The 26,860-nt window shown below is 35.7% G+C and overlaps 1 protein-coding gene across 1 annotated transcript in view; it reads left to right on the forward strand.

Annotated features, from left to right (window-relative positions):
* PACRG (parkin coregulated) overlaps nt 1-26,860 on the forward strand; it is a 234,001-nt gene that overhangs the window by 107,893 nt on the left and 99,248 nt on the right. Inside the window, exons 3-4 of the mRNA XM_054399075.1 lie at nt 7,953-8,124; nt 18,653-18,802. Of these exons, the coding sequence (XP_054255050.1) occupies nt 7,953-8,124; nt 18,653-18,802 (322 nt within the window). The remainder of the gene's footprint in view (nt 1-7,952; nt 8,125-18,652; nt 18,803-26,860) is intronic.

The following is a 26,860-nucleotide window of genomic DNA, read 5'->3' on the forward strand; positions in this document are numbered from 1 at the left end:
TTTTCCTATCTGCATCATATTGGTGGCTTATAAAGACTAATTAGTTTGATCAACTCTTTTTCATGTTTTTCTGTATCACACTGGTTAATTCCTATGCTGTGGCAGAAATCCTTGCTATTAGTCTGTTGATTTGAACACTGCATGCCATAATATAGGGCCTGTATCTCATAATGTAGGCAGGTTTTGTTATCCAGATTTTTACTGTATGGTACACTAACTCCCCTCTATATTTCAAATATCTGCCTGATCAGATCAAAATCCAGGCAGCACAATTAAAAAAGGTTTATGAAAATGCAAGAATAAGATCTTTTCCCCATTGAAGTGTCCTAGATTGTCTTCTGGATGGCACAGCTCAGAGATTGCTAGAGAATCTATTTCTTAAAAAACAGTTCTTAGGTTGTATTGCTAGGAAGAGACTTTAGATTTTTACCTTCTTTCTAGCCAGGGAGGGGTTTACACAAATGTATGTCTTCCTTCTTGCCCCCATTTCTCATGAAATCATTGATTCTTTAGTTATTTAGGGTACAATATGACCTTATTGTTCACTATTAATTTTCCTTACCTTAATAACCATAGTCAGATGTGGCATCTGAAAAGGAAATATTTTGGTTATCATATGCAGGACCATCACCATTGCTAGTAGCAATTGTTCTGCAAATAATATCTGTGGAGTCTGTCTGCTATTATGACACAAATTTGAGTAACTGATTTTCAATAACATTACAGAGGTCTTGATCATATCCAGTTCTAGCCATTATTGCTTACAGCAGATTATGAATGGACTGGTTTTGCCATATCGCCATATAATTCTGATCAAATAATTTCTGTTTCAGTCACACTTCTCATTGATATGCATCAAACATGAGCCAAAAGTGGATGCATTTTATTATGAGTGTTTCCCTATAATTTGAAAAGATTCCGCATGGATGAAGCAGCAGTGTCAGCTTAGAGAAAGCAGTGGGAAAATGAGGGAGAAAGGCAGACGAGGCAATTAATCTGCAGGGACTGCTGCCTTTTGAAGCTATATATAGAAGGAACCTCACTGTGCAGATAGGAATAATAGCTAAGGAATAATTGTTAATTGTATGCCCCTAAAATGATAAAGAGAAAAGCGTTTAGAACCACATTTACTTTATGGTGCGCATCATAGTGTCTGTGTCCCAACTTTATTTAAAGGAACAATTATGACATCAAGATGTAGAGAATATAATGGAAAACTGAATTATGTCTTGCTTATATAAAATATAATGTAACAGCATTACTCTTGTAACTAACATAAAATGCAGTAAATTCAAAAGGATTATCTATGTAACATTTATGTACTTTAGGAATTTTTAAATTTGAAGTGGTATTTCAGAAATTAATTCAGATAGTCATTACAGTAACACCCCAAAAAGATTTCAAATTATTGCTTATTTTAATTTATCCATGGGAGACAAATCTTTTATTTTGACATTTAACTTCTTGTGGGAAGGTAGATATCTAGAGAATGTGTTTAAAGGCTCTAAATTAATGAAGTTAAAGGATTCCTGTTGGGATATTTTTCTAGTATCTTCCATGTCATTATCTGTTTACAGCTGAGTATCTTCACTTGTTTTCAGATACATATTTCATAATTTCATTGAAGAATGCAAAATATAGTTTACCACTTCCCTCTTTTTTTTTTTTTAATTGGAGACAAGTAATAATTTAGACTAAACCTCTTTGAACATAGAATCTATGTGCGAGCCTATGCAGTATGTATTGAAAGCTAATACACAACAAAATAAAAGATTTCTTTATTGCTGTAAAACTTGTGGGGACTAAATGTAACAGCAGAACTGAGATTTGAACCATAAGTACCATAAGCAAAATTACCATATTAAAAACTATCTAATCAAGTCTCAAAAGTACTAGCAAAGATTAAAATTACCATCCCATTATGAATCAAGAGACAAATACACCAAAAGCAAGAAACTAAAAACTGTAAAATGAACAAACTTCATCTTGACTATGGGTAGAGAATATTGTAAGGGAAAAAGAAACCTTAAAAGAAAGTTGAAAGAAGTCTTGGAAGAAAAATCAGAAAGAAAGTTCAAAGCTGAGACTATTCAATATTGTTTCTGCTTTTCTCTTTCCATTAACCTAGAAAATAGAGATGAAATAACTAGTATAGAATGAAAAACAAAGCTTAAAAGGAGCTATTATTTTATCAAAGAATCCTTATAAAATCTTTACAATGGTTACAAAAACTCCTCTTTGTCCTTATCAAACCAACAATTTCAGATTTTCTTTTACTATGCCTAATTTTAATGCTTTAAATAAAGACATTAAATGAGCACATAAACAGTTGGATATAGTATTTCTGGAAGATCAAGATCAATTTTTGGATAATCATATAAAAAACATAGTATAAAATCAGTTGTGTGAAATCAGATGGAAAATGAAGTCATTTATGTATCTTAAACATTACTTTCTAAAACTCAGGTTTGCCCTATAGATTACCAGATTACTTTAAAAATTATCATTTAAGAAAGTCCAGTGACATCCTTATTTCTCACATGAATCTCCTTCTAGGCAGATTAGCCACACATTTACTATTTTCCACCTAGATTCTTTGCATGGATTTTCATTATCTCAGCAGATTTCCCTCTCACTGTGAACTGCTTCACAGGAACAGATTTTCTTCTGGACAAATTAACTGTGATATTGCTGTTAGTTTCCTCCTATCTTGTGCATTTGGTATGCATGTTGATAAACAACAGTCAGAAATGGTGTATTGATTCCTTTCCACCTAGGTTGTAGTAAACATAAGGAGCATGGAAGTGTCTGAAAACAGAAGATTTTACTGATTTTAATCCGGTTGGTTTTGTTGCATGATCATATTTTCTCATAATAATTCAAGTTGGTTGTAGATGTTAAGGCTGGGGGTAATCTTGGCTGTAGTGACCACAACATGTTAGAATTTAATATGGCTAGACAAAGAAGCAGGGTGCTAAGTAACTTTAAGAGGGCTAACTTTGCCCTCTTCAAAACTCTACTTAGAAGTATGCAGTGGGCTAGGGCTCTAGAAGGAAGAGGGGCCCAAGAGAGCTGGTTAATATTCAAACATTACCTCCTCCAAGCTCAAGTAAAGTGTATTCCCTTGAAAAACAAATAAGAGGTGCCTGACAACTGGAAGAAAGCCAATGTCACTCCAGTCTTCAAAAAAGGCAAGAAAGAAGACCCAGGCAACTACAGACCAGTCAGCCTCACCTCCATCCCTGGAAAGAGGATGGAGCAGCTCATTCCCAGGGAGGTGGTGGAGTCACCATCCCTGGAGGTGTTCAAAAAAATATTTGGTGTTGCACTTAGAGCCATGGTTTAGTTGTCAGGAGGTGTTAGGTATTGGGTGATAGGTTGGACTTGATGATCTCTGAGGTCTTTTCCAACCTGGTTGGTTCTGTGATTCTGGAGATCATCTCTAATCACATGGAAGCAGCAGCCAGCATGGATTTACCAAGGGGAGATCTTGCTTGACTGATCTGATAGCCTTCTATGAAACCATGGGTAGATGAAGGAAGAGCTGTGGATGTCATATACATTGACCTCAGTAAGGCTTTTGGTACTGTCTCCTATAACACCTTCATACAAAAGCTCAGGAAATGTGGTCCATGAGGTGGATTGAAAACTGCCCTGACAACAGAGTTCAGAGGGTTGTGATTGGTGGCACAGAGTCTACTTGGAGGCCTGTGGCCAGTGGTGTTCCCCAGGGATCGGCACTGGGTCCAGTTTTGTTCGATATCTTTATCAACGACCTGGGTGAGGGGATTGAGAGAACCCTCAGCAAGTTCACTGATGATACAAAACGGGGGGGTGGTGGCCAACACTCTGTTAGGCTGTGCTGCCATCCAATGAGGACTCAACAGACTAGAGAGCTGGGTGAAGGCAAACCTCATGAAGTTCAAAAAAGACAATTGCAGGTTTCTGCATCTGGGGAGGAGTAACAGCAGACACCAGTACAGGTTAGGAGTTGTCCTGCTGTAGACCAGCTCCAAGGGGAAAGACCTTGGAGTCCTAGTGGACATCAAGTTCTCGAGGGTACAGCAATGTGCCCTTGTGGCCAAGATGGCCATGGTATCCTAGGGTGCATCAAGAAAAGTGTGTCCAGCAGGTCTAGGGAGGTTCTTCTCCCCCTCTGCTCTGCCCTGGTGAGACCACACCCAGAATACTGTGTCCAGTTTTGGGCTCCCCAATTCAAGAGAGACAGGTTGCTGCTGGAGACAGTCAAACAGAGAGCCATGAGGATGATTAGGGGACTTGAACATCTCCCTTATGAAGAGAGACTGAGATCCCTGGGGCTGTTTAGTCTTGAAGAGAAGACTAAGAGGGGATCTCATCAATGTGTATAAATATCTGAGGGTGGGTGTCAAGTGGAGGGGGCCAATCTCTTTCAGTGGTGAATGGTAATAAGGACCAATGGATACAAAGTTGAACATAGAAGGTTTCACCTCAACATGAGGAGAAACTTCTTTACAGTGAGTGTGATGAAGCACTAGAACAGGCTGCCTAGAGAGGCTGTGGAGTCTCCTTCTCTGGAGACTTCCACAACCTGTCTGGATGCTTTCCTATGTGATCCTGCTTTTGGAAGGAATGTTGGACTCTATGATCTCTTGAGGTCCCTTCCAATCGCTAACATTCTGTGATTCTGTCATTCTGTAATTTTTTATTGGTTTGCCTATTTGCTGAAAATTTGGGCTCTCACAATTTATAAACTGCTAGTGCAGAAGTTCATAATAGTTATTGTCAGATATGAATGAGTTTTGCCAAAAGTTTGAGCTTTAATTAGCATTCTTTGTGGGCAGATATGAAAAAACAAAAGAATTCTGTGGGCATAAACAAAACCCCTATATTTTTCTCTGAATAGCTGTCTTATAGCCATTTTTAAAATCTAAATAGTAAACACAGAAGAAAAAAGTTTCACGTCATAGAATGTAGGACAAAATATTTCTGGCTTCCATATTGTGGGAGTTATTATAGAGCACAAAATGCTAAGTAAAAATTGGCTGTATGCTTGGACAGCTGACACTTCAAGAAATGAATTAGAAATCAGAGTCCTTTTCAGAACCATGCAAGTTGCAAACTACTAATGACTTTGGAATTAATTGAGAAGTGAGAAGTTCACACAAATGCTTTATGATCTAGAGCTTATCATGCCTATATTTTGTAGATTTTTTTTTCTCGTAATAAAACTTTTGTGTCATGTAGAAAAATCATATTTGTTTTTAAACTCAGAAATCATATTCCATTAACCTTAAAGTTAATATATCATTCCTAGGTATATATAATGTGCACCTGTTAGATGTACTTGGTAGATAAGGGTTGTATTTTTCACTGACCAGTTATTATCACTGAAAAACATTGACAAGCTTTTGAATACATAAGCTTTCTTCATATCTGAAACAGAAAAAGCATATTTCAAGGGCAGAGAACAGGTGAGAAAAATTGCTCAGAGTATCAGAAATATCACATCTTTGAGAAGAAAGATAACTGGTAGATAAAGTTAGAGGACACATGAGTGAAGAGTAGGAGAAAATAAATGAGAAATTTGAGCAAAACATGGAAACATAGTTGTTTATCCATCCAGGGTATTTTTTTTGTGGAAATAGTTTGGAATTTCAAGAGTAGTCAAAATCCCATGTAAGTCATAGATTCTAAAAAAAAATACCAAAAACCAAAAAACCAAAACCCAAACAAACAAACAAACCTAAGCTGATAAAGGAAAAACACCTTATGAAAGACACACCCCTCCCATTTAAAAAAGCAGCTCACAGATTACTAGTTGAATCTCTTCAGATCAAAAGCTTTCCCCAGACACAAGTAGCTATTGCAGGCCTTGTATTTGATTTTCTAAGCATTCAAAAACAAAAAATGCAATCTAATAACATTATAAAATACAAATTAGAAGTTAAAATGCAAAATTATAAAGGATGTCATATTGTCCTATTGACAAAGAATAGGAAAAAATTGCTTCTTCTTGGTCCTGCTTTTCTGTCAATTATTTTTTGACCTACTGGCTACTTCTTCCCTGATAAAAGTTTCTCAGTGTAATGAACAATTTGGTCTCTGACAGGCTTGTCACCAGAAGTTTGTAGTTGCTCTGTTACTGTCTTGTCAATGACTTTGGGGCCATACTTCTTTTAGCATCTCACATATTTTCCCTAGCATGTCCTCAAGAAATACAAACCCCATCAATTTAGGAATTTAAATGTCTTCTGATTCTTATTTTGTAAAGATCTTCATATGTGGTTGCGTGATATGGTTATTTTTTTTAATTTCTCATGAATTGCCCCTGGGATATTGACCCAAAAGGCATCTGATAAAGGCGTTTTGCCTTGTGAAACGAAGAGCCAATGAGCAAAAATTACAGAGAAGCCATCATACATGCTGTTGTCAAAATAGGAAATGTGGGTTTCATCTCTTATTTCTTCTCCATGTTTCATTACGGTGACTTACTTCATTCACAAATGTTTGTAAGTATTACACAATTGTTCCTTTTAGTCTCTCATAAGAGATTAAGTCAGTGCATGTGAGACTATATAAGTATGTAATTGCCACTACATCTGCCAATAGTGAGATGCTCACAGCAAATGTAAAGGACTTACTTTCAAGTACATGTTCCAATTAATTTTCATTTATCATGGATGAATCAGTTTCAACATGAAAGACTGAAGCAGCCAATTTTATCAGTAGCTAAAATGTGCAAGACCAGAATTCAGATCTACTCCGAGTCAAGTAGGGACAAAAACGAATCATAGTTGCAGACAGAGAATGCATGTTTGCTGCTTGCTCTCTCTGGGATTTACCCAAGATCTATAATGTCCCAGTTCAATTCTTGGCTGCTTTATTTCAGATTTTTCTTCAACAGTTCAAGTAAGAATTTGTCTATGGACCCCAAAACAAGAACTGACTATTTGTTTGCTTGACCTGACAATTTTTTTTTTTTTAGGATATTTGGAGCTTCATCATGGTGTATGTGACAAAGATAATTAGGTGTGAAGGAGGTAGCATCTACTCACATCCAAAATTTAATTTCACTGGAAAAACAGGGTAGCAGCTACATGATGTTTTAAAGACAGAAATGAACCTCTAAAGAGATGGATTGATCTCCAAGTGATTTTGAGGATCATATTCTGTTCAGAGAAAGTGCTTTGCTTTGGAGTCACCAGTTAGTTGCATTCAGAGTTTTGACAGGCTGAAAGTGAAGAACTCCTTGTTCTCTCTGGCTATCCTGAGTGCAAGTAACAACAAAGTGCTGAGTAGAAGGAAAAGGGAAGAAAACTAGGATCGAAAGAAAATTCCCTTGCAAAGTCTGTAACTTGGGAATATTAGTACACTTTGTATTTTAGGATTGGAGGGAGATTCCTATTAGAAATAGTTACCTAATGTCTCTAGCTTTTTTCACAGTAGAGACTCATGGAATTTCTTAGAATTCTGCTTCTGAAATTAATAGAGAATAAAATAGGTCAATATTCTAGAAAGCTGATGATTCTGTACAAATATTGGGGTTTGTGCCATGCTGAACATTTGTTGGTTACAGGAGTCTTTTTCTTATTTGTTCTTTTGAGTGTCCAAGTGAAGATGTAAAAATTAAGTTATTTCTGAGATTAACTGAATGTTATTCTTAAAATGTCTGCTTTGATTCCTATGGGTAACTGACAAAGTAAGATATATAAGCAAGAATGTCAGAATCTAGTACTGAGTTAATCAAAAAGTGAAAATATATGGGAGTATCTTAACTTTCATTCTCTTGTTTAAGTCTAATGTTTCTGGATTTCAGTATCTGGCCATAAATCAGTTTTGAGACTTAATGATAGTCTGCAGAGTAACAAAAGGAATTGTTTTTCACTAAACTTGTGTAGGTGGCATTAATTAGTGATCACCTTGTATTAGTATTGAAAATTTGCATTTATTTATTTTTCATTTATTTTCAGGTAGAGATCGAAAAGCTGGACTATCATTACTATCTACCTTTGTTTTTTGATGGGCTTTGTGAAATGACATTTCCATATGAGTTTCTTGCTCGTCAAGGAATCCATGACATGCTGGAACATGGTGGAAACAAGATCCTTCCTGTCATTCCTCAGCTCATTATCCCAATAAAAAGTAGGTGAACATGTAGGGGGAAAAAAATCCCTAAAATTGACTTTGTAAACTGTAGATTTCTGACAAGTTGCTAATTAAGCAATAAAACATAGCAGTCTGGTGATTGTTGAAATGTGAGTAAATTATAAGGAGTATGTCCAGAAGGTTTATGCCTTCAGTCACCTCATTCATGTAGTAATGCAAATGAACAGGCTGTCTGGTTAGTGTTTTTGTTATTACAATGTGACTCTTGGTCTTTGGAAATGTGAAGTGACATTTTCTTACCTGATTTAGTATATTTATTATGTAAATCCATTACTGTATAAACCAGTTCCTCTAAAATGACGGGAAAAATCCACAGATGAAATTTTGTCCTTTTTGTCCTTTTGTTAATCTACAGGTATATTTATTTTCTAGATATCTTTTCTATCATTCTCATTACTTTGCATATACATTATTTATCTAAATTGGGAGTTCTACCTAATTAATGTTGGAAATAAAATTTTGGCATTTTAGAAAAATATTAATTTTTAAGTTCTTATATAGTAAAAAAATTTTTTTTTGGTAGAAAAATTATGTGAAAAGTAATACATTACTTTAATACAAGTGCAATACTGGTAAAGCTAAAATTTATTTTCTTGAAATATCTACTACTTCAGATTCATTGTTTTGCCCTTTCCTATTTCTTTAGATCTGTATGTCAATTAGATATTATTCTGAAGCATCATCATTCTTTAGTTAGATGAGTCTGAAGCCTACATGCTCCCCTGTACTAATAGATGCTCGTATTTGTTAAAACTGGGTTCATCAGTATAATTACTGTCCTTTGTCCTGTTTTCCTGATGTAATTCAGTATCCATGTTAATACAGAACAAACCAGACTCATTATATATGTGACACAAAATGAATAGAGTTAAATACAGTTTTGGAAAAGCAATGTAGCTTGGATTGCTGCTGTTGGAAGGGTCAGAACTGTGGGGGTTTTCATTCCATTTATTCACCATTTAAAAAGATTAATTATAGATGCCATTATCTCTATCTTACTGAGGATTTTGAAAATGTCAAAAGGCACATAATACATATAATAATATTCAGAATGGTTACTCTATAGGTGACATGTGTGAAAGATTATGAAAACAATGTTACAGTTTTTTCTCTTTAGAAGCAAAACACATACAAAGAGGAATCATGCCATTTCCTTACATCTGTATTTCCAGTACCACGCAAACATATTTATAGAACTATCTTTCTTTTTTGAAAGCTGAAATTATTTCTTCAGAAAAGATTGAAAGTTAATGATGGCAGCTCCTCAGTCAGGATATAAAGTTCTTGCTGAGACCAGAATCTAGCTTAGAAATAATTACCTGGCAGCTTTAGCTGTTATACAGCTTTTAGCCCAAGAAGGTAAGGCTATTTATATGGGTCTGAAATATAGTCTTTTAAATCAAGTCATAATTTATGATGCTGGAACATGTTCAAAAATCTGCTAGCTAAATTTAGTTGTTGATACTGCTTTATTTTATTGTACAATACTTTTTTTTTAATTTAAAAAATCCTCTGTATCAGGTTTAATATGTGAAGAGTCTCTGCATTCTCAATGATAAAGGGTTGATCCTAATTAAAGCCACATTAATATTAATAAAAGACACCGTGAGCTCAAGGAATATGAAAGTGCACTTCTAAGAGTTTTACAATTTGCAATGACTGTGTAACACAGCAGTATAGTCAGAGCTGTATATTTCTGTGACTGAGGTGCACCCACAATAAACTCAACAATGTTTAACATACTTATATCTCTAATGTCCCACTGAGTGGGTTATATCTGATTAACCAGTCTTCTTCCAAATCACTAATGTATTTCTCATGTGAAGGAGTAAATCAGCTGATGGTTAGGCAAAGTAAGACGTATGACGGAGGGGAAGCGGATAAAAGAAACTCAGAAATGTAACCACAGATTGAATGCTTTTAAAAGCAGTTTTCTCTTCTGCATGTTCATCAATGGAAAATATTATCAAAGAGCTGCTCTATAAAAACATTTTGAGTTAAAGACTAGAATTCTGTATTAATACTTTAATGATTTAAGAAGACATCTAGCCTCCACCCATCCTTGCTTAAAGTTCATATTTTTTGAACATTATATCATTAAAGAGGAACATAATATTGTTTAATTAATCTGGGTTTCTGTAAACCCAAATCCTTTCAGTAAATTTTCATCTGGTTATGCAAACAGGCAATGACTAACAAAAGGCAGACAATTTAAATTAACAGCTCCAGTTTATTTTCTAAAATGCCTGAAATATGATTAAAATAATATGAAATAATACTTTTTCATTGAAAAATAATTGCTTATATTTGTTTGTCACATTGAAAGGTACTTTTTTTTCATTCAGAGGAAAAAAATTCAGATTGAAGGCACTAATTTCTCAAAGAGAAAAATGTTCAATTTGATTTCTCAAAATAGAAATTCAAAATATATTGTACCTTTCAGTGACAAAACATGATAAAATAGATAAATAGATAAATATAACCATTGCATGGCAACAACTGTGAAGGCTTTTTACTCCCTTTCATAGAAGGTATAGACAAACCCATTTGGTTATTTAAATTAGAGCAAAGATTCAAAAAACTGAGATATATGGCCAGTAGCAAAGTACTTCCTGAGGTATTATTAAAGTTTTGATGCACAGCACACAACGGAATTTTTTTTTTTTTTTTGGTAGAAAGTTCTGTATTGGTTTGGAGGTTTTTTCACATTGTACATGGGTAAGGAGGTAGAAGGAGTCTAATCGTTCCCCACATCATAGACTGCATTGATGACAGAAAGCCCTGGTCTAGTGGCCAACCAAACCATAATCCTTAATACCCAGACACATACCCTTGGTGTGGAAAGCAAAGTTGCCACATCACGTAAAAGGTCTCTTGTTTTTAGGGAACAAAGAGATCTGTCTGTTGCCACCATGTCTGTTAGTAATGCACTGATGTATCCTAAAACTCACTTGTGGCCTACCGCTACCTATAGCCAATCAAGGATAGCCAGAGAAGGGATGTGAGGGTGAGATTGCTATCGTACCTTGTGTGTGTTAATGCAAAACTCCTGTTAAAATTCTGTGTGGCCATTATGGGAATGAAAAATTCCTTTCTATACTAATTTTTTGGGGGCAAATTATTACTTTTAATATTACATTTGCCATAACAAATGCTGTATCAGAAAAGCTGTAAATTCTTTTGCTTGCTTTAATTAGGTTTCTGCAACTTCGAGATTTCTGACCACAGAGTGCCCCAGGTTCAGCGTGAGCTACACATGCAAACATAAACACTGAGGGCAGGAAGTTTCTACGCTTTTGCCTGCTATTTCTGAGTAACATTAGGGACATCCACTGAGTGTGTGGAAGCACCTCCTCTCCTTTCAAAAGCAGCAAGCATGATTCCATTTACATTTTCTTTGCTGGCAGTGTAGTTGTAGGAGTGTCCACCCCCTTCACACACAAAGTGACCAATCGTTCCAACTCCCAGTTCATTGCAACCAACTTTTGCTAATGCATTTGTTTGTGGAGCACCTCAATGAACTACACATCTAGATGTATTACAACCAACTGCCAAACCTACAATAAACCCTGACTTTTTTCAGAGTGATGTTGCTTTTAAATTCAGTTCATTTCCATAATGTTCATGGCTGCACTGTCACGAATGAGGGAGTAGTACTCAATAGCACAGAAGCTGGAGTGAGTGAGTAGTCGTGATCAGTAAGAACATCTTTATATAGCTTTGTAAATGAAGAAAATAATGTGAAATTAAACCTTTAAGCTTCTTAAATCACTCACTTTCTCAAATCTTTTCTGTTCTGTGCTGTGAATCCTAAAATGTACATGTAGGCAAACTGAACTTAAGCCTAGAAGCCAATAAAGCTTATGTCTGTGCATTAAGCTGCAACTTAAATGAAAGTATTCCTTCCAAATGGTTGCAGTCAGCAGACCAGTGCTTCTGACTGAGTCCAAAAAAAAACAATCTCCATCCTAAGGAACACAGAAATTTTCCTTTTCAAGGTTTTTTCTATGCTGTTAAGAATCCCTTTGTGACACAATATACCAAGGATGCCTTAAACTTTGCTGAAAATGTTTCATTAAGGGAAACAGATTTTTTGTGAATCAGATACAGAGGAATGCACAGAGCAGTGCTCCCTCAGTGTCACCTACAGAGTTATTTTTAACGTTTAAGAAATTTCTAAGTTAAACTGATTCCTATTTTCTTATTCTCCACATTATATGTGTTTGTAAAATGTGGATTGTGATACTACTTCTCTGTGGCCATTTATTGTTGCCTTCATTTCCTATCTCTAAACAATTATTTATATGGAAATCATGGCTGAAAAGTGTTTCAAAAGCTTTCGGTGAGGGACCTTACAAAATACCTTTCAGAAGTCTTAGAAAACTACATTATGAAGCATTTCTTGTGACATTCTTCTTCTTCAAGGACCTACAATACATTGAGAACACTATATTAATTTCTGCAGTACAGATATAAATTGCTCATCTTTAGTTCACCAAATCTTCCCTAAAATCTTTTTTATAACTTCTATTACCCATCATTGATAACAAAGCTGATTTCATTGAGAGGGTGGTACTCAGTGCAGTTCACTAGCTTGAGGAAGCACAGGGGAAGGATTGTACATCAAGGAATAGATGGAAACTTGGTAAACTGAGGTTTGGGGGACTTGATTCTCAGTGTACTCTTTATACTAGTTATTAAACAGGGCCTGCAAACGTTAATAGAATTCAAGGTTCATCAGTGCTGATCTAGTAAAATGTTACAATTACAAGCACAACCAAAGCTTAAAGAAAAGCCAGTGACTTTTTCTTCTGCATTCTGATACATCATTTTTTCTTGCAAGTAAAAGTTTTGGATTTACAGGACATAATTTTTGATGACAAAACTAGCCTAAGGCTTTTATACCTTGCAACCTATTTCTCTTTCCTATCACTTCCCTCCAACACATCACTACTTCAATTGTACTGATAAGAAATATCTGTACACTTATATTGTAAATTGGATCAGGATCTTATGTGACTTTGAAAAAGTACAGAACACAGGGTTGTTAGTCTGGGTTTTATTCAGTTTTGATTGAAACACTGTGTTTTCTAAAGGCTTTCATTAATGTTCTGTGAAAATTAGCATAATATTTCTATTATGTCCATTCAGGTAGTTAAGTATTATGTGTTTTGAAAGTTGTAGGCAAAATTCTCTGTAAGATAAGGATATATAACTTCAATCAATTTTGAGAACACTTCATGTTACCCTGTCTTAAAACCCGACTGTGAATTGAAGAAAAAAAGCCCTCAATCAACAAGATTAGGTAGATCACAACAATCAAAACATCTTCATCCTGAGTGTTTTTTGTTCTGCAGGAGATCTGCTCTATTTATCTTGTTCTGCTTCGGGCAAAGAATTCTCTAAAACAGGTGCCTTATTTACCAGTTTGAGGGGAGATATGAATGCAAACAAAATTAATTTAAACCTTTGATTGTAAGACCTAAATAGAAAATGGAAACTGCCAGGGCATTTCTAAACATAGGTTCAAGATGTATTTTTTAAAAAGTTTGGTTATAGTTAAAGGCCACTGCAAAATAAAGACAATTAAATGATCAGCATAACTTTAAACATAACTACCAAAATCTAAACTTTAATGTTTAGATACGAGCTGGAAGTTTGGTGAATCTGATTTGATTCTGAGTTTAGTCTCTCAATGTGCTATCTGGGGAAGAATGTTCTGATTTGATCTCTTCTGTAAAAGTACATTGTGTCATGCAATAGATCCACTGTGGTCCTGAGTTCGTTTAGGATAAGGTTAAGATTTTGGTTTGTGGTTTGTTGGGTTTTTCCCTTCACAAGAAGCTGAGAGGGACCATAGTCAAGCCAGCCAGGTGAACCAGCCAATGGGTATTTGATACCATACAGATCTCATGCCCACTATATAAGGGCTGGCTGGGCAGGTGTGGGTGATGGATAAGGATCAGGTCCAGGTTCAGGTGCATGCCCAGCCAGGCCATAATAGTCAGTGCTGTACTTTGTATCACTTGCTGTATATATTATTTTATTAGTATTATTGTTCTTTCTTGTTTTCTCTTTGTGCTGTTCTTTTAAACTTTTATTTCAAGCCATGGGGCTTTGTCTTCCCCATTGGGGTTGGAGAGGTGGGGGAGCAGTTGTATGAGCAGCTGCATGGGGCCTGGCTGCTGGCTGGGTCTGAACCATGACAACTATACACTGGGAGAAATGCTGTCATGTTTCCTGGCTTATAAAATATATCAGTCCCAAAGATGAGAATTCTGACTTTTATTATAGGCAACATCTGAGACTAAAATAGAATTTTTCAAGGTGACACATAAAAACAAAAATATAAAAATTAAAAATAACAACTTACATAGCTTCTAGGTCTTTTTCTTTGAACTCTTACAAGTGTTGCTCAAGCAAAAGACTGGAGTGTTTCAAAATAATAATTTCTATTTCCTCATATGTAAGCTACTTCTATCAAACGGATAAGCTGAGAAGTGGCATATATCTTAAATCTCTGCTCTTACTGGAAATTAACAAAAGAAAATTCCCAATTGACATCAATTGCCAATAAAACTTCATTTAAAAAAAAACACAGAAGCTGTTAATGATTTGGAATCTTATATAAGCCTATTGCTAATAAACAGCTTTAATGAACAGCACTATGAAAATCTTCCATCTCAAAAATATTCAGTGTTTCATAAATGCTTTGAAATTTCATAATTCTTTCTTTCTGTGACTTTGAAGAGTGGAAACTCAGAGCTGACTCAGATACTGAACTTTTATACCAGATATTTAACCTACAAACAGTTTGAAATTCTCTTAAGAAAGTTTCAATGAGCTTCAGAAAATACTTGTCTAATAAAACTGTAGCAGCACAAAATAAGTTTGAAGTAAGAATTTCATTAAATACCTAGACTGAGAAATCATTTAAGCAGGGGAGTCTCCTGGAAAAGTATGTATCCTAATGACAAGCAAAATTGTCCAGTTTATATACCATTAAAGGAAAAAACATCAGAACTATAAAGCAACTAAAGAGTCAACTTATTGTTGCTATAAAGCAACTAAACTAAAGAGTCAATTTGTTGGGCTGTGGTTGTTTTGTTTTTGGTTTTGTTTTTTTCAAAGTTGCTGCTTAAGAGAATTGTAACACACATAGCAAGTAGAGTAGATGACCAAAAGGGAAATATATGTCAATGAAGGAAAGAAGTCCTCTAACCACCCTTCAGGGATTGGAAGTGTACCTCTAACTGAGAAGCAAACTGGTCATCTACGTCTTACAGCAAACTTCTAGGTCAAGCGACCCAGCACACTTTCAGATGGGAATACTTTGGATATGTTTCCTCCTTTAGGAATATGTAGCTGTACTGTACTAAGAGGCCTAAATGATCTGCTTTATTCCTGTGCAAGAATATAGCTACTTTCTTCCATTTCTCTTAACCTCTGAATATTGCTGATGTTTTTCAAACTGTTGAAATGTACTTATTTCAAATGCTATATTAAAATTTTCTTCCTTTAATTCATGTGGGAGAATAGTCTGCAGTGGTGATAGTACCCAGAAAATAATTGCCAGATTTTTAAAAGATTAAACATATGTTTGAAATTGATGTATCCTTGGGGCAGGAACTGTCTCTAATTAAATGTTTATACAGTGCCTAATATAATCAAGCCAGGAGCTGGTTGACTGCTATGCATGCCACAGTCCAAATATTTAATAATAATAGCAACAGTTCTGCAGTCAATTTGATCTTACTTTTGATATTTACAAGTGTTTCCCTAATACACACTTCAGAATTCTGAAATCTGAAGGGCTTCAGGCTAAAATTCTGCTGTTTGAATATACCATATTCTTCACTTTAGCACTCAAAACTTTAATGCAAGTTCTGCCTTTTGTTTTGTGTGTCAAATGAAGGATGGAATGCCCCTGTTTAAAGGAGGTGGGGTGAGTATCCAGCTGATTTTCTAGCACAAAATCTTTTTTATTTATTACTATTTAAAGTTCTAGCAAGCACTCCTTCAGCAGAACTCAGATGTAAGAAAACTTTCGTGACAGGTTCTCTGCTGAGCTGTTCTTTGAAAACATTCTTCTGGGTTCAGTTTGTGTTCAATGTGCTGCACCCATTGGAATGCCTTCTCAGTCATGAGGCATATTTCACACTTGATTTTATTAACGAATTAATCTTTACCAGGACAGTCTTGGCTTCCACTGAGAGCACAGGGTAGAACTGTCTTTGCACAGGATAGGACTCTAAAACCAGGAAACTCTGAAAACCTTTCTGAGTTATGTAGAAATGAAATTCTTCCTAGGGGTTGTTGGACAGCCATTTCCACTTACATGACAACTCCACATGCCTAAAACTGAGGTCTTTCACCTTTTAGGACAGCTTTTGTCATCAGGAAGAACTATTCCTGGAAGTGAGTGCAATTTGCTGGTTAAAGATTAAGAAGCTATGATTTTTGCCATTGATTAATTTTCATGTCTCTTAAGTTAATTATTAGTGTTTGTACAAGTAATTATTTAATTAATTTTTGTATTAATTTGTTCAGACAGAATGAATGCAAATATGAATTGTTTTTTGTATGAATAACTAGTAATTATTGTATTGAAAATTACAAGCATTAGTGATAATTTCTCTATTAGTTTGGTTAGCTACTATTCTGTGTATGACAACTTAAGCATGAATAAATCTATGTGTTGGTACTTCAGAGCTTCCTCTTCTAGGCACTTCTTTGAGAAAACGAATGATACCTGTTCCTCTGCAAAAGAATATTTTTCTGCCTGAGATTTGGCTGTAATCTTTAAAATCGTATCTGGAGATCTCTCTTTGCTAAAGCAGTTTTAAAACATCTTTTGATGAAAGCATATTTTGCACTAGCCAACCTTTTTGCTGGAGCTTAGTGTGAGCATGCTGCATTGCTGGACTCCCTGTCCACACACTAATATTTTCTGCCACAATATGAAATTAAATGTAGTCTGATGACTACAACAGAAACTAACAAATAAGTATGGAATTCAGTCTGTATTTTCATGTAATAAAACTTCTCTAACTTGGAATTACCCAATGAGGCACTACAGTATCCTTTATACCTTGGGCTTTCTAACTGTTGCTTAGCAGTAGGTTTAGTATGCTGCCCATAGTCATGCAAAGAGGCATGAAGGGAATTTACTTAGTAGCTGATTTTCAAGAGCTGACTCTACGAGCAATCTGCCTTGCCTTAGCTCTGAAGCTCTAACTCTGTTTTTTAACACACGACAGGCATGTGGTAAGAAGCAGAAGCGGGTGGGGCACAGTGCATTTGCTAAAAGAGGTGGAAAAACTGACGTTGCTCCAGTGTGAGGAATCCTTCTTCATTCCTTATGAAATGACACTGCTGTGTGCTGCCAAATCTTAGTGCAAGAAATGCTGAATCCTGTTACTTCAGTGTGAAGATGCAGTTCTTGAAGTTGTTAATAACTCTTCTTCAAATTTCAGTCCGTTCTTGACTACAGCTTTTTCCAATTGCTTACACATACTTTGTGTTGAGTCATACATTATGTAATTCTGTGCTTATAAACATATCACATTGAATGCGAGGTGAATGTGAGCTTATCTCATGCAGCTTTTGCTTTCCCAGTGCAATTATGTAAATATCTGTTTAAATGGACAGAACATTGGAAAATTAGACTAACATATAGTAGCATACCAAATTTGATAACTGCTTCCAGAAGCATAATTTCAGAGGTGGTTTTATAACTAGAAGGATTTTGCAAGAGAAAAGCCTGTATATAATGCAAGCATAACTAATTTTTAATTGCAAAAGAGAATAAAAAGTACTTGATTTTGGTAAAATTAAAAGAGAAGAGAAACAAAATGTATTTATGCAGTGTCTTGGTGTCATAAAATTAGAAGCCTGACATTGAAAACTGAGAAAAATCTAAGTAGGCAAGAATTTTTTTCTAGGATGTTTGTCTTTTAAAAAAGCTTATATGTTTCTTTTTTCGTGATTTTTTTCCCTCTAAACATTGCTTCATTGTACTGATTCTCAGAATAGTAGGAGTTGTTTGTTGAATGAATAAAATGATGGTGATGTAAATGAGTACAAACATACAAATACTAATTGTTGCACTAGAATGTATCTGTTGTCAATCTTTGCAGGTTGTCCTTCAGTTGTACTGTTCCATTGGTCCCAAATGGTACTTACTGAGCATTTATTTATTATTTGTTTGGGCCATGCCAGTATTACACATGCAGCATGAGGGAATAATGAGCTACATTCTTTGGGTTACTGAAGAGTCAGCACAAATTGTGGGAACAAATAACAATCAGACAAGGCAGTGTTTTATAACATCAGGACTGCAATCTATCTTTGAGATCTTTCAAAGCTTGGCTAATAAAGGGCCACTTACAATCCCCAGCAGAGTACAGTTTAATTAAATTTGTATGTTAAAGGACTCCTCCCCCTCCCTCTATATTTTAGAAATTAATTCTTCTTTCTACCTGTTGTTTGTTCTACATCACAGATGCACTGAACCTTCGTAACAGACAGGTTATCTGCACCACGCTGAAAGTCCTCCAGCACCTGGTGGTGTCAGCTGACATGGTGGGGAAGGCCTTGGTGCCCTATTATCGACAAATCCTCCCAGTCCTAAACATCTTTAAGAGTATGAATGGTGAGTTATGCTAACAGACACTGTGTCTTTCAACTGCTAAGGCAAAAAGGGGCTTGAGGCAGGGTTAATTAATGATGTAGTTAAGATTTATTACTGTATATAAACTCAAATCCATTTGGAGCTCTGCATTATGTAAACCACCCCTTTTACTATTCCCTAAGGATGCACTGAAATTAGCAATTTCATTTATTACTCCTTGCACGTACAGTTTATTTAATGCAGTACAGATGCACTGAAGCAGTCCTATAATCTTCAAATAATTAAATTGTGAAGTTTTGTAACAGTCTTTTGAATACATTAATAAATTGCAAATGTTTTTTCTCCCTCCAACACATTAGATCAGCCCAACCTTTTTATTCTATTCTGTATTCTTCATAAGCAATTCACTGCTACCAGCAGGCTTAGGAAAGAATAAAAATAAAAGTAGCAATCAAACTAATTAATTTGAGGGTCAAGATAATGCCTTGTTGTAAAAAAATTTCAAGTTTCATAACATCTAGCAAAGCACTGTAGTTTGAAGTTGTTACTGCTAACTTGTCAGGTTTTATTATAAAGACGTTTAGAACTAATTTGTATCTACAGCTGAATATGTTGTTTTCTTTGTAGTGCAAACCTCTATTGCCAGTTTCAGTCTTTAATAGCTGATATTGTGAGTACTATGAGTATGGTACACTGTGAATGCATTCACATCACAGTCACCAGCTGAAATCAATATGAGGTATCTTGCTTTTGTCAAACTAATCATTAAATATTTTTCTGTAGTAAATCTATCTGTACTTATCTATTCAATTATCTACCAAGTTACTGACTTTGAAGTTACAGACATGCAGCCATATAGATCAAAAGAAGTTAATTCCCCATAATCTAGCAAAAGAGGTTTTTCAGAAATTCATAACATTTTAACATCTATCTACAGGCCTGGTTCCTATGAAGTTTTTTGTATGTGCATGTGTTACTACAGAATGTATTGTCTTACACTGACTCTTTAAGTGAGTATATGATTCACTTCAAATGGAAAAATGCCTGTCCAAAGACTGACTTGGAGACTCAAATGAGATTCAGTAAATACGTATGTCTGCGATTCTGTTTTACTTAGTGAGAAACCTATGGAATTTCACAAATCAGTCACAGAATCACGGAATGATGATAGTTGGAAAGAACCTCTATAAATCATCTAGCTCACAGTTGGAAAGAACCTCTATAGATCATCTGTCTCAAATCTCACCACTAAATCAGGTTCACCTGGAGCAAGTTGCACAGCATCCAAGGAGGTTTTGAAACTCTCCATAGGAGGAGACTCCACAGCTTCTGTGGGTAGCCTGTTCCAGTTCTGTGTCACCCTAAAAGTGAAGAAATTGTTCCTTATATTCAGACAGAACTTCCTGTGTTTCAGTTTGTGTCCATTACCCCTTGTCCCTGTTGTTGGGCATCACTGAAAACAGTCTGGCCCCATTTGCTCGACCCACCCTTTATATATTTGTAAGATCCTCTTTCAGTCTTCTCCAGGCAAAATAGATCCAGGTGTCTCAGCTTTTTGTTGTAAGAAATATGATCCAGTCCTCATATCACTGTAGCCTCTGATGAACTCCCTCCAACAGTTCTCAGTCCCTCTTGAAATGGGAAGCCCAGAACTGGACATAATAACTACAAGTGCAGCCTCTCCAGGACAGAGAGGAGCAGAAGAACCTCCCTCGACCTGCTGGCCACACTCTTAATGCACTTCAGAATACCATTGGCCTTCTTGGCTACAAGGGCATGTTGCTAGCTCATGGTGAACTTGTTCACCAGCACTCACTGGTTTTTCTCCACCAAGTTGCTTTCCAGCAGGTCAGCCCCTAACCTGTACCAGTGCGTGGGGCTATTCCTCCCCAGGTGCAGGACCCTATGTTTTCCCTTGATGAACTTTGTTACATTCTTCTTCATTCAAATCTCCAGCCTGTCCAGGTCTTGCTGAATGGCAGTACAGTCCTTCAGGGTATCAGCCACTCCTATCAGTTTTATATCATCAGCAAACTTGCTCAGGGGTGCACTCTATCCCTTATCCAGGTCATTGATGAAGATGTCAAACAAGATTGTACCCAGGACTGACCCTGGGGATCATCAATAACTATAGAACTCCAACTATACTCTGCACCATTCATCACAACCCTCTGAGGTCTGTCATTCAGCCAGTTCTCAATTCACTTCAGTGTCTACAAATCAAATCCATGCTTTCTAAACTTATAAGGAATTATGGGATCATAAAATCACCTCATTGGAAAAGACCTTAAGATCCTCAAGTCCAACCAGAACATAACATATCCCTCTACACATGTGCTGGTAAAGTTAATGTTGGGGGAAATTTCCAAACCCACCACATTACAACTGTTAGACTGTGTCCCTAAGCTCCTCATCCAAATGTCTGTTAAACACCTCCAGGGGTGGAGACACTACCACTTCCCTGGGTATCCTGTTCCTGACCCTTTCTGTGAGGAAATTTCCAATCTAAACCTTCCCTGGGGCAACTTGAGGCCATTTCCTCTCCTTCTATCACTTGATCCTAGGGAGAAGAGACCAATCTCCACCTCATTAAAATCTCCTTTCAGGTAGTTGTAGAGAGTGATGAGGTCTCCCCTCATCCTCCTCTTCTCTAGGCTGAACAACACCATCTCCCTCAGCCACTCTGCATACGACTTGTGTTCAAAACCCCTCACCAGCCTTGTTGCTCTTCTCTGGACATGCTCCAGCAACGCAATGTCCTTCACGTAGTGAGACCGAAACTGAACACAGTTCTTGAGGTGTGGCCTCAGTAATGCCAAGTACAGGGGAAAGATCACTTCAATGGTCCTGCTGGCCGCACTATTTCTGATACAAGCCAGGACTTCTGTTCTTCTTGTTGGCCTTCTTTGCACACTGCTGGCTCATGTTCAGCTAGCTGTGTTTCTGACACAAAATTGTGAAAAGGCTGACTTTCATTGATTAGTGAATATATAATACATGTGTTTTTTCAAATTTTAGCCTGAAGTAGACCATAAATTCTCCTGACTAGGCTTTTCTGCAGTGATTTCAGATAAGTAATAGGGAAAACTCACGTGTAACCACGAGCACAGTTTAACAAGGGATTAAACACATTCTAAATTTATCTTAAGTTTTGATTGATTGTATTCTGCACAAAATATAACATATTTTAACATATTTGCACAGCATCTCTGCTGTATGAATTTGTGCCTATAGCAAACTACACTAAATCTTGATATTTGATATAATCTTGATGTTTAAGAACTAAAAAATAAAAATAAATTAAAAGTAATACTTTGAGATTAATACATTTTATAAAAGCATTATTTTTTTCATAAATAAAGGCTTTGAAAGTTCTTTATTACCAGTAGTGAAATGAGTACTATTTGCAAGGCCTACCATATGAAATTTTTCAACTTTTTCAGTACTTGCAGGCAGGTACTGGGAAAGATTCTTCCTGTCTCACTCTACCTCAAGAAGTGTATATTCCTTTCCTCCTTCAATGGTGGTTTAGAGAAAATGTATGTTCCCTTCCTTCTCCTGTCTGTCTTCCATATGCAGTATGCAACTGAGGAGCAGGTCTTTGCTCCCAGTTATAAGTGGTAGAGACTGATTCAGTCTGTTTTCCAAGCTTCTTTTTCATATGGGTGAAAGATGCATTGAGTGGAGTGTGCACTCTTCTTTCTTCTCTGCATGTGGTACATCTTCCAGGATTTGTGTGACTTGCAAGCAAGAGAACATTGTTTTTAAAAAAGAATGTGGCATTAAAGTCAACTTACCTTAAAATCAAGTTACCAGGTGACCAGTGAAGAACAAACCAGTGATTTTTCATGCAAAGTGTGTGATGTGAAACTCTGGAATTCCTATTCCCAAATATGTATACCAAAAATTTACATGAATTCAGTGAAGGTTCAAAAATGTCATAAAAAATAATTTATTGTTTGTTTGGTAAAGCACATGGATAACTTCTTGCTCATGGCATTTCTAAACCACAACATGGTGCAAGCTGAGAAAGCATTCGGTGAAGTACTATGAGTGCTTGTCCTACATTTACACTACGTAGACATCTCCTTTTGAAAGACACACTTCTGGATTAGATGGACGTTTTCTATTGTCTAAAGCATCCATCCTTATATTCTTCTTTCATTAGTCCCTAACAGACTTGCAAAAGATAATAAATTCCTATTGACATTCAAAATGCTCTGGAATATAGGTTCCTCAGAAATTGGATTCATACTATGTACTTTTGATTTGTCTGAATAGCAGTTCACCTAAGAATATTTGTCAGGCTTGTAAATAAAACAGTTTAAAAATTGCATTTGTAAGATCTTAAGGTTAGGATAACAGAAACAGATATTTAATAGAACAAATATAGAATGTGGTCTTGGCATCAGCTTGTCTCATGTTTATCTATTGAGTTGTTCTTTAGCCAACAAAATTGGTAAATGAATGGTAATTGATTGTTCAGACTTCCCAGAATGTCACAATACTTTGAGAAGCTTTCAGTTCTGTCCCACTTAGGTCTAAGCAATTCTTTCCAAATTCCCATCTGTTTCCCAACACTGAGGCTGCAGTTTCACAGTCAGCAAGGGTGTTGTTTAGTTGCCATTGCCTTCAAGGGTCATTCTGTCATAAAAAAGTAGGTATCCTTAATGGCTCTCCTTGTGTCAGCCATTTAATGCAGATGACTACAGTTCTCATCACAGATTTTTACTGAATTAGCCAAGACTGCTCTGAACCATGTAAATCCTCTTTCCTGGAATCTCATGTCTTGGGTACTTGAAGATAATATCTCCTTGCTCCTGTTTAGTCTACTGTCACACTGCTTCTTAACCAGCCTCAAGAGTTCCTTTATCCAGAGTTATTAATTCATTCTTTTAATTGCATACAGAATATTGATTATTCACATTAAACTTTTCTTATATGTTCCTTTGGTTTTCTATTATGCTTTTGACATGTCTGCTTTTTTTTCTAATTTTTTTCTGTTACCTCCAGATCACCCTGTCATTATTTTGTCAATGTAGCCCTTTTCTTTCTGTTAATTAACATGTTCTGATACTGATATCTTTTCCTGTCTTACGATGTTTTTCACTCTCTAAAATGAGTGTCTTCATAATGATTATATTATTGTGGTAACTGTATAATACCAGAAAAAATTACAAAGGACAACTGACCTTTTGGAACAAACAGATTAAGGTATGCCAAATATATTTTATCTTTAGACTTATGGGCCACAAAATAGACATAGTTCAGATAAGTGATTGCCAGGTATATGTTCTGTAATTTGGATATCTTGAAGCACAGAAATGGAGAAGACGGTTGGATATGAGAAATTCTGCCATTTCCTATCCTTTTGTATTTCTCATATACAGGTGACTTTAAGATTGGTAATTTTTAGAAAGAAATATTTAAAAAGGTAAAAAAAGAAAAAAACAAACAACTAAACCAAACCAAACCAAAACCCAAACAACCCCCTCCCCGCACCCCCCAAAAAACCACCACCAACAAATCCCCCCCAAAAAACCCAAGCAAAACCAAGAAGAAGAGTTATAATTAGTAAAAATATCTAAATCCTTCTTACCCTTCTGAGTCATAAAATACAGGTACAAATACATCAGTACAATTTAAGTTACAAATGCCTGGGGAAAAATCCAGGAGAGGTCTTTCCCGAGCAGTGAGAGAGCTCAATAAAATGAACTTCAGAAGAGTCTCAGTAGTGAGCATGGGCATTTTGGTGCACAAAGCATGTTTGGTGTGTCTGAATTTGTGACCTCTCTGGAACTTAAGGTTGATATTGAGTTCCTGAGTGCTCTGTTGCAGAGCCTTAAGACCTTACAAAAAGAAAAAAGTTCTGTTACTGGTGATGCTACTGGTAGTGTCTTTTTATTGGTAGAGACAGTGAGAGCATCCTCACCAACAGGCCATGGTGAGCTCTGAAAAAGTGTTGAAGCTTTCTATTGAAATTGTTAGCCAGTCATTAGGCTGGGAGGAGAGCAAGAGAAGGGAACATGAATTCATCCCAGTGACTGGGGAGTAATGCTGAGATGTAAGAGCTGTTTGCCCAATCTATGCACACTTAGAGGAGACTAGCAGTCTCTAAGCAAGATTACCAACATATGTAGTATTATGCAAATGTACTGATATATGAAAAACAAAGTATCATGATAATGCTTACTAAGTCTATAATGACCCCTGTAATGCCACTGTAGTTTTCATTCAAATATATATGCTAAATGTACTTGTACTTGCTGCCTTTTGAAAAATCAGTGAGTTTTTGAGGTAAATACAATTTAAAAATGAATAGAATAAATTTGCTAAAAGTAAAAAAGTAAAAGTATCAAAGTGTAAAAGTATCAAAGCAACAGGAATAAACTAAAAGGAAAAAAGAAAAAAAAAAGAAAAAAAAAAGCCAGAAGCAGGCTATTAGGTTGCATGTACACCAGAATATTGTCTGACACAGAAATATGCTTGTTAAAAAGATTAGACACTTACGAAGTACAAATTTCTCTTATTTAATTTACTTCACTGGTAGATGAAAATTTCATTGATTTAGTTTAAGAACTATTTTATAACTATTTTATGCTGTCAAATCCAAGTAGTTTTAACAGCTGATCAATTGATGTACATAAAAATATTTTTGTGTTGTCAATTTATATTACTCAGTAGTGATCAAGTGCTGTTTTGTGGATAACATAGAACAGATGAGGCAAAAATATCATTAGGATTTCCATTCTTCAGATAGCATGGTCATTTCATCTGTGACTTGCTTCAGTCACTGTAAGGTAAACAGTGTTAACAGGACACACTGAAAGCTAAGTTTCTTTTGGCTGCAATAAAAATGCTGTGATACAATCAAAAACTTAAAGCTAATAAAATTTTCTGATAGTCTTTTCATGTCCTTTAAAATAAAATTTTAGAGATTTGACTGAGATTGCCTGATACAGCTGACTTGTAGGATTCAATGAAATATGAAGCTTTGAAGCAGTATTACTCTGCATGCTTTACAGCACCTGAACTTTACTTGGAAAAAAACATTCTTTTGTCTGAAAGGTGCTTCGCGTAGTTTGAATAATTCTATTTTACAAAATACAACAGTACTATACTGACTCTAAAGGAAGAAGAAGAATTTCAGTGTGTGTGCAGAAGCAATAGTCTGTGCCCCTCAGTAAAAAGTGTTGCCTGTGTTGGAGTGGGAGTATTTTCAGAACTGCTGGTGTATTCCAGAGGCAGTAATGATTCTCAGAGTGGTTCATGGTTATTAGGAAGAAGCAGCTATTATCCTTTAATGTGACTGAATAAGGTCTAAAGATAATCTCTTCCCCAGAACATTTCAACTGTTTGCTCCTCTTGCTGGGAGATCTAAAAGTGCTTTCATAAAGAATGTCTATCTTGGTCTAAAATACTTTGCATTTTCCCAACTCTGTATTTGGAAATCATGTTTCAGATTTAAAAAAAACAGGTGGCTTAAACATCAGCTCTTACAAAGTAACTTATTTGAGGTTCTCTTAATTTCTCCTCTGAACTTTGAGATTTCAGATTATTCTCAGGTGACTTTTTTTAGGGTTCCCCCTGGTACTAAGTTTAGATTCTTTTATTTAATTTTCTATTAAAAAAAAAGGAAAGAAAAGAAGAGAGAGAGAAATTCCTACAAAATTAATGGATTAATGATTGAGATTTGGCTAAAATCACCTAATGCCATAAAGTTATTGATAAAATAAGGCATTTTACTATACTAGTCATATCAGAGCAGTAACATAAACTGTGTACTACATACAGTTTTCAAATGGTTCTTATGCTCCAGTAAATCACCTTTTTAGGCAGATGAGGATAAACTGATTGCACTCTTCAGAAATGTTCTTATCATATTGATGAGAAGCACAATATATTTTTGTCATTTCCAAGTGTAATTGATTATATTATTTCAAGAGGCTTCCTATGAATTATAAGAATATTTAACAAATATACTTGAATTGTTTTTATGTTTTAAGAACTTAAAAAAAATTATTCTATCAGATCAGCTGATGGTCTTCTAAAAGGTCTTTTTCATAAATGTCTTGACTT

This window comes from Indicator indicator, chromosome 2 (assembly GCF_027791375.1).
Source record: "Indicator indicator isolate 239-I01 chromosome 2, UM_Iind_1.1, whole genome shotgun sequence".
Lineage (NCBI taxonomy): Eukaryota > Metazoa > Chordata > Aves > Piciformes > Indicatoridae > Indicator > Indicator indicator.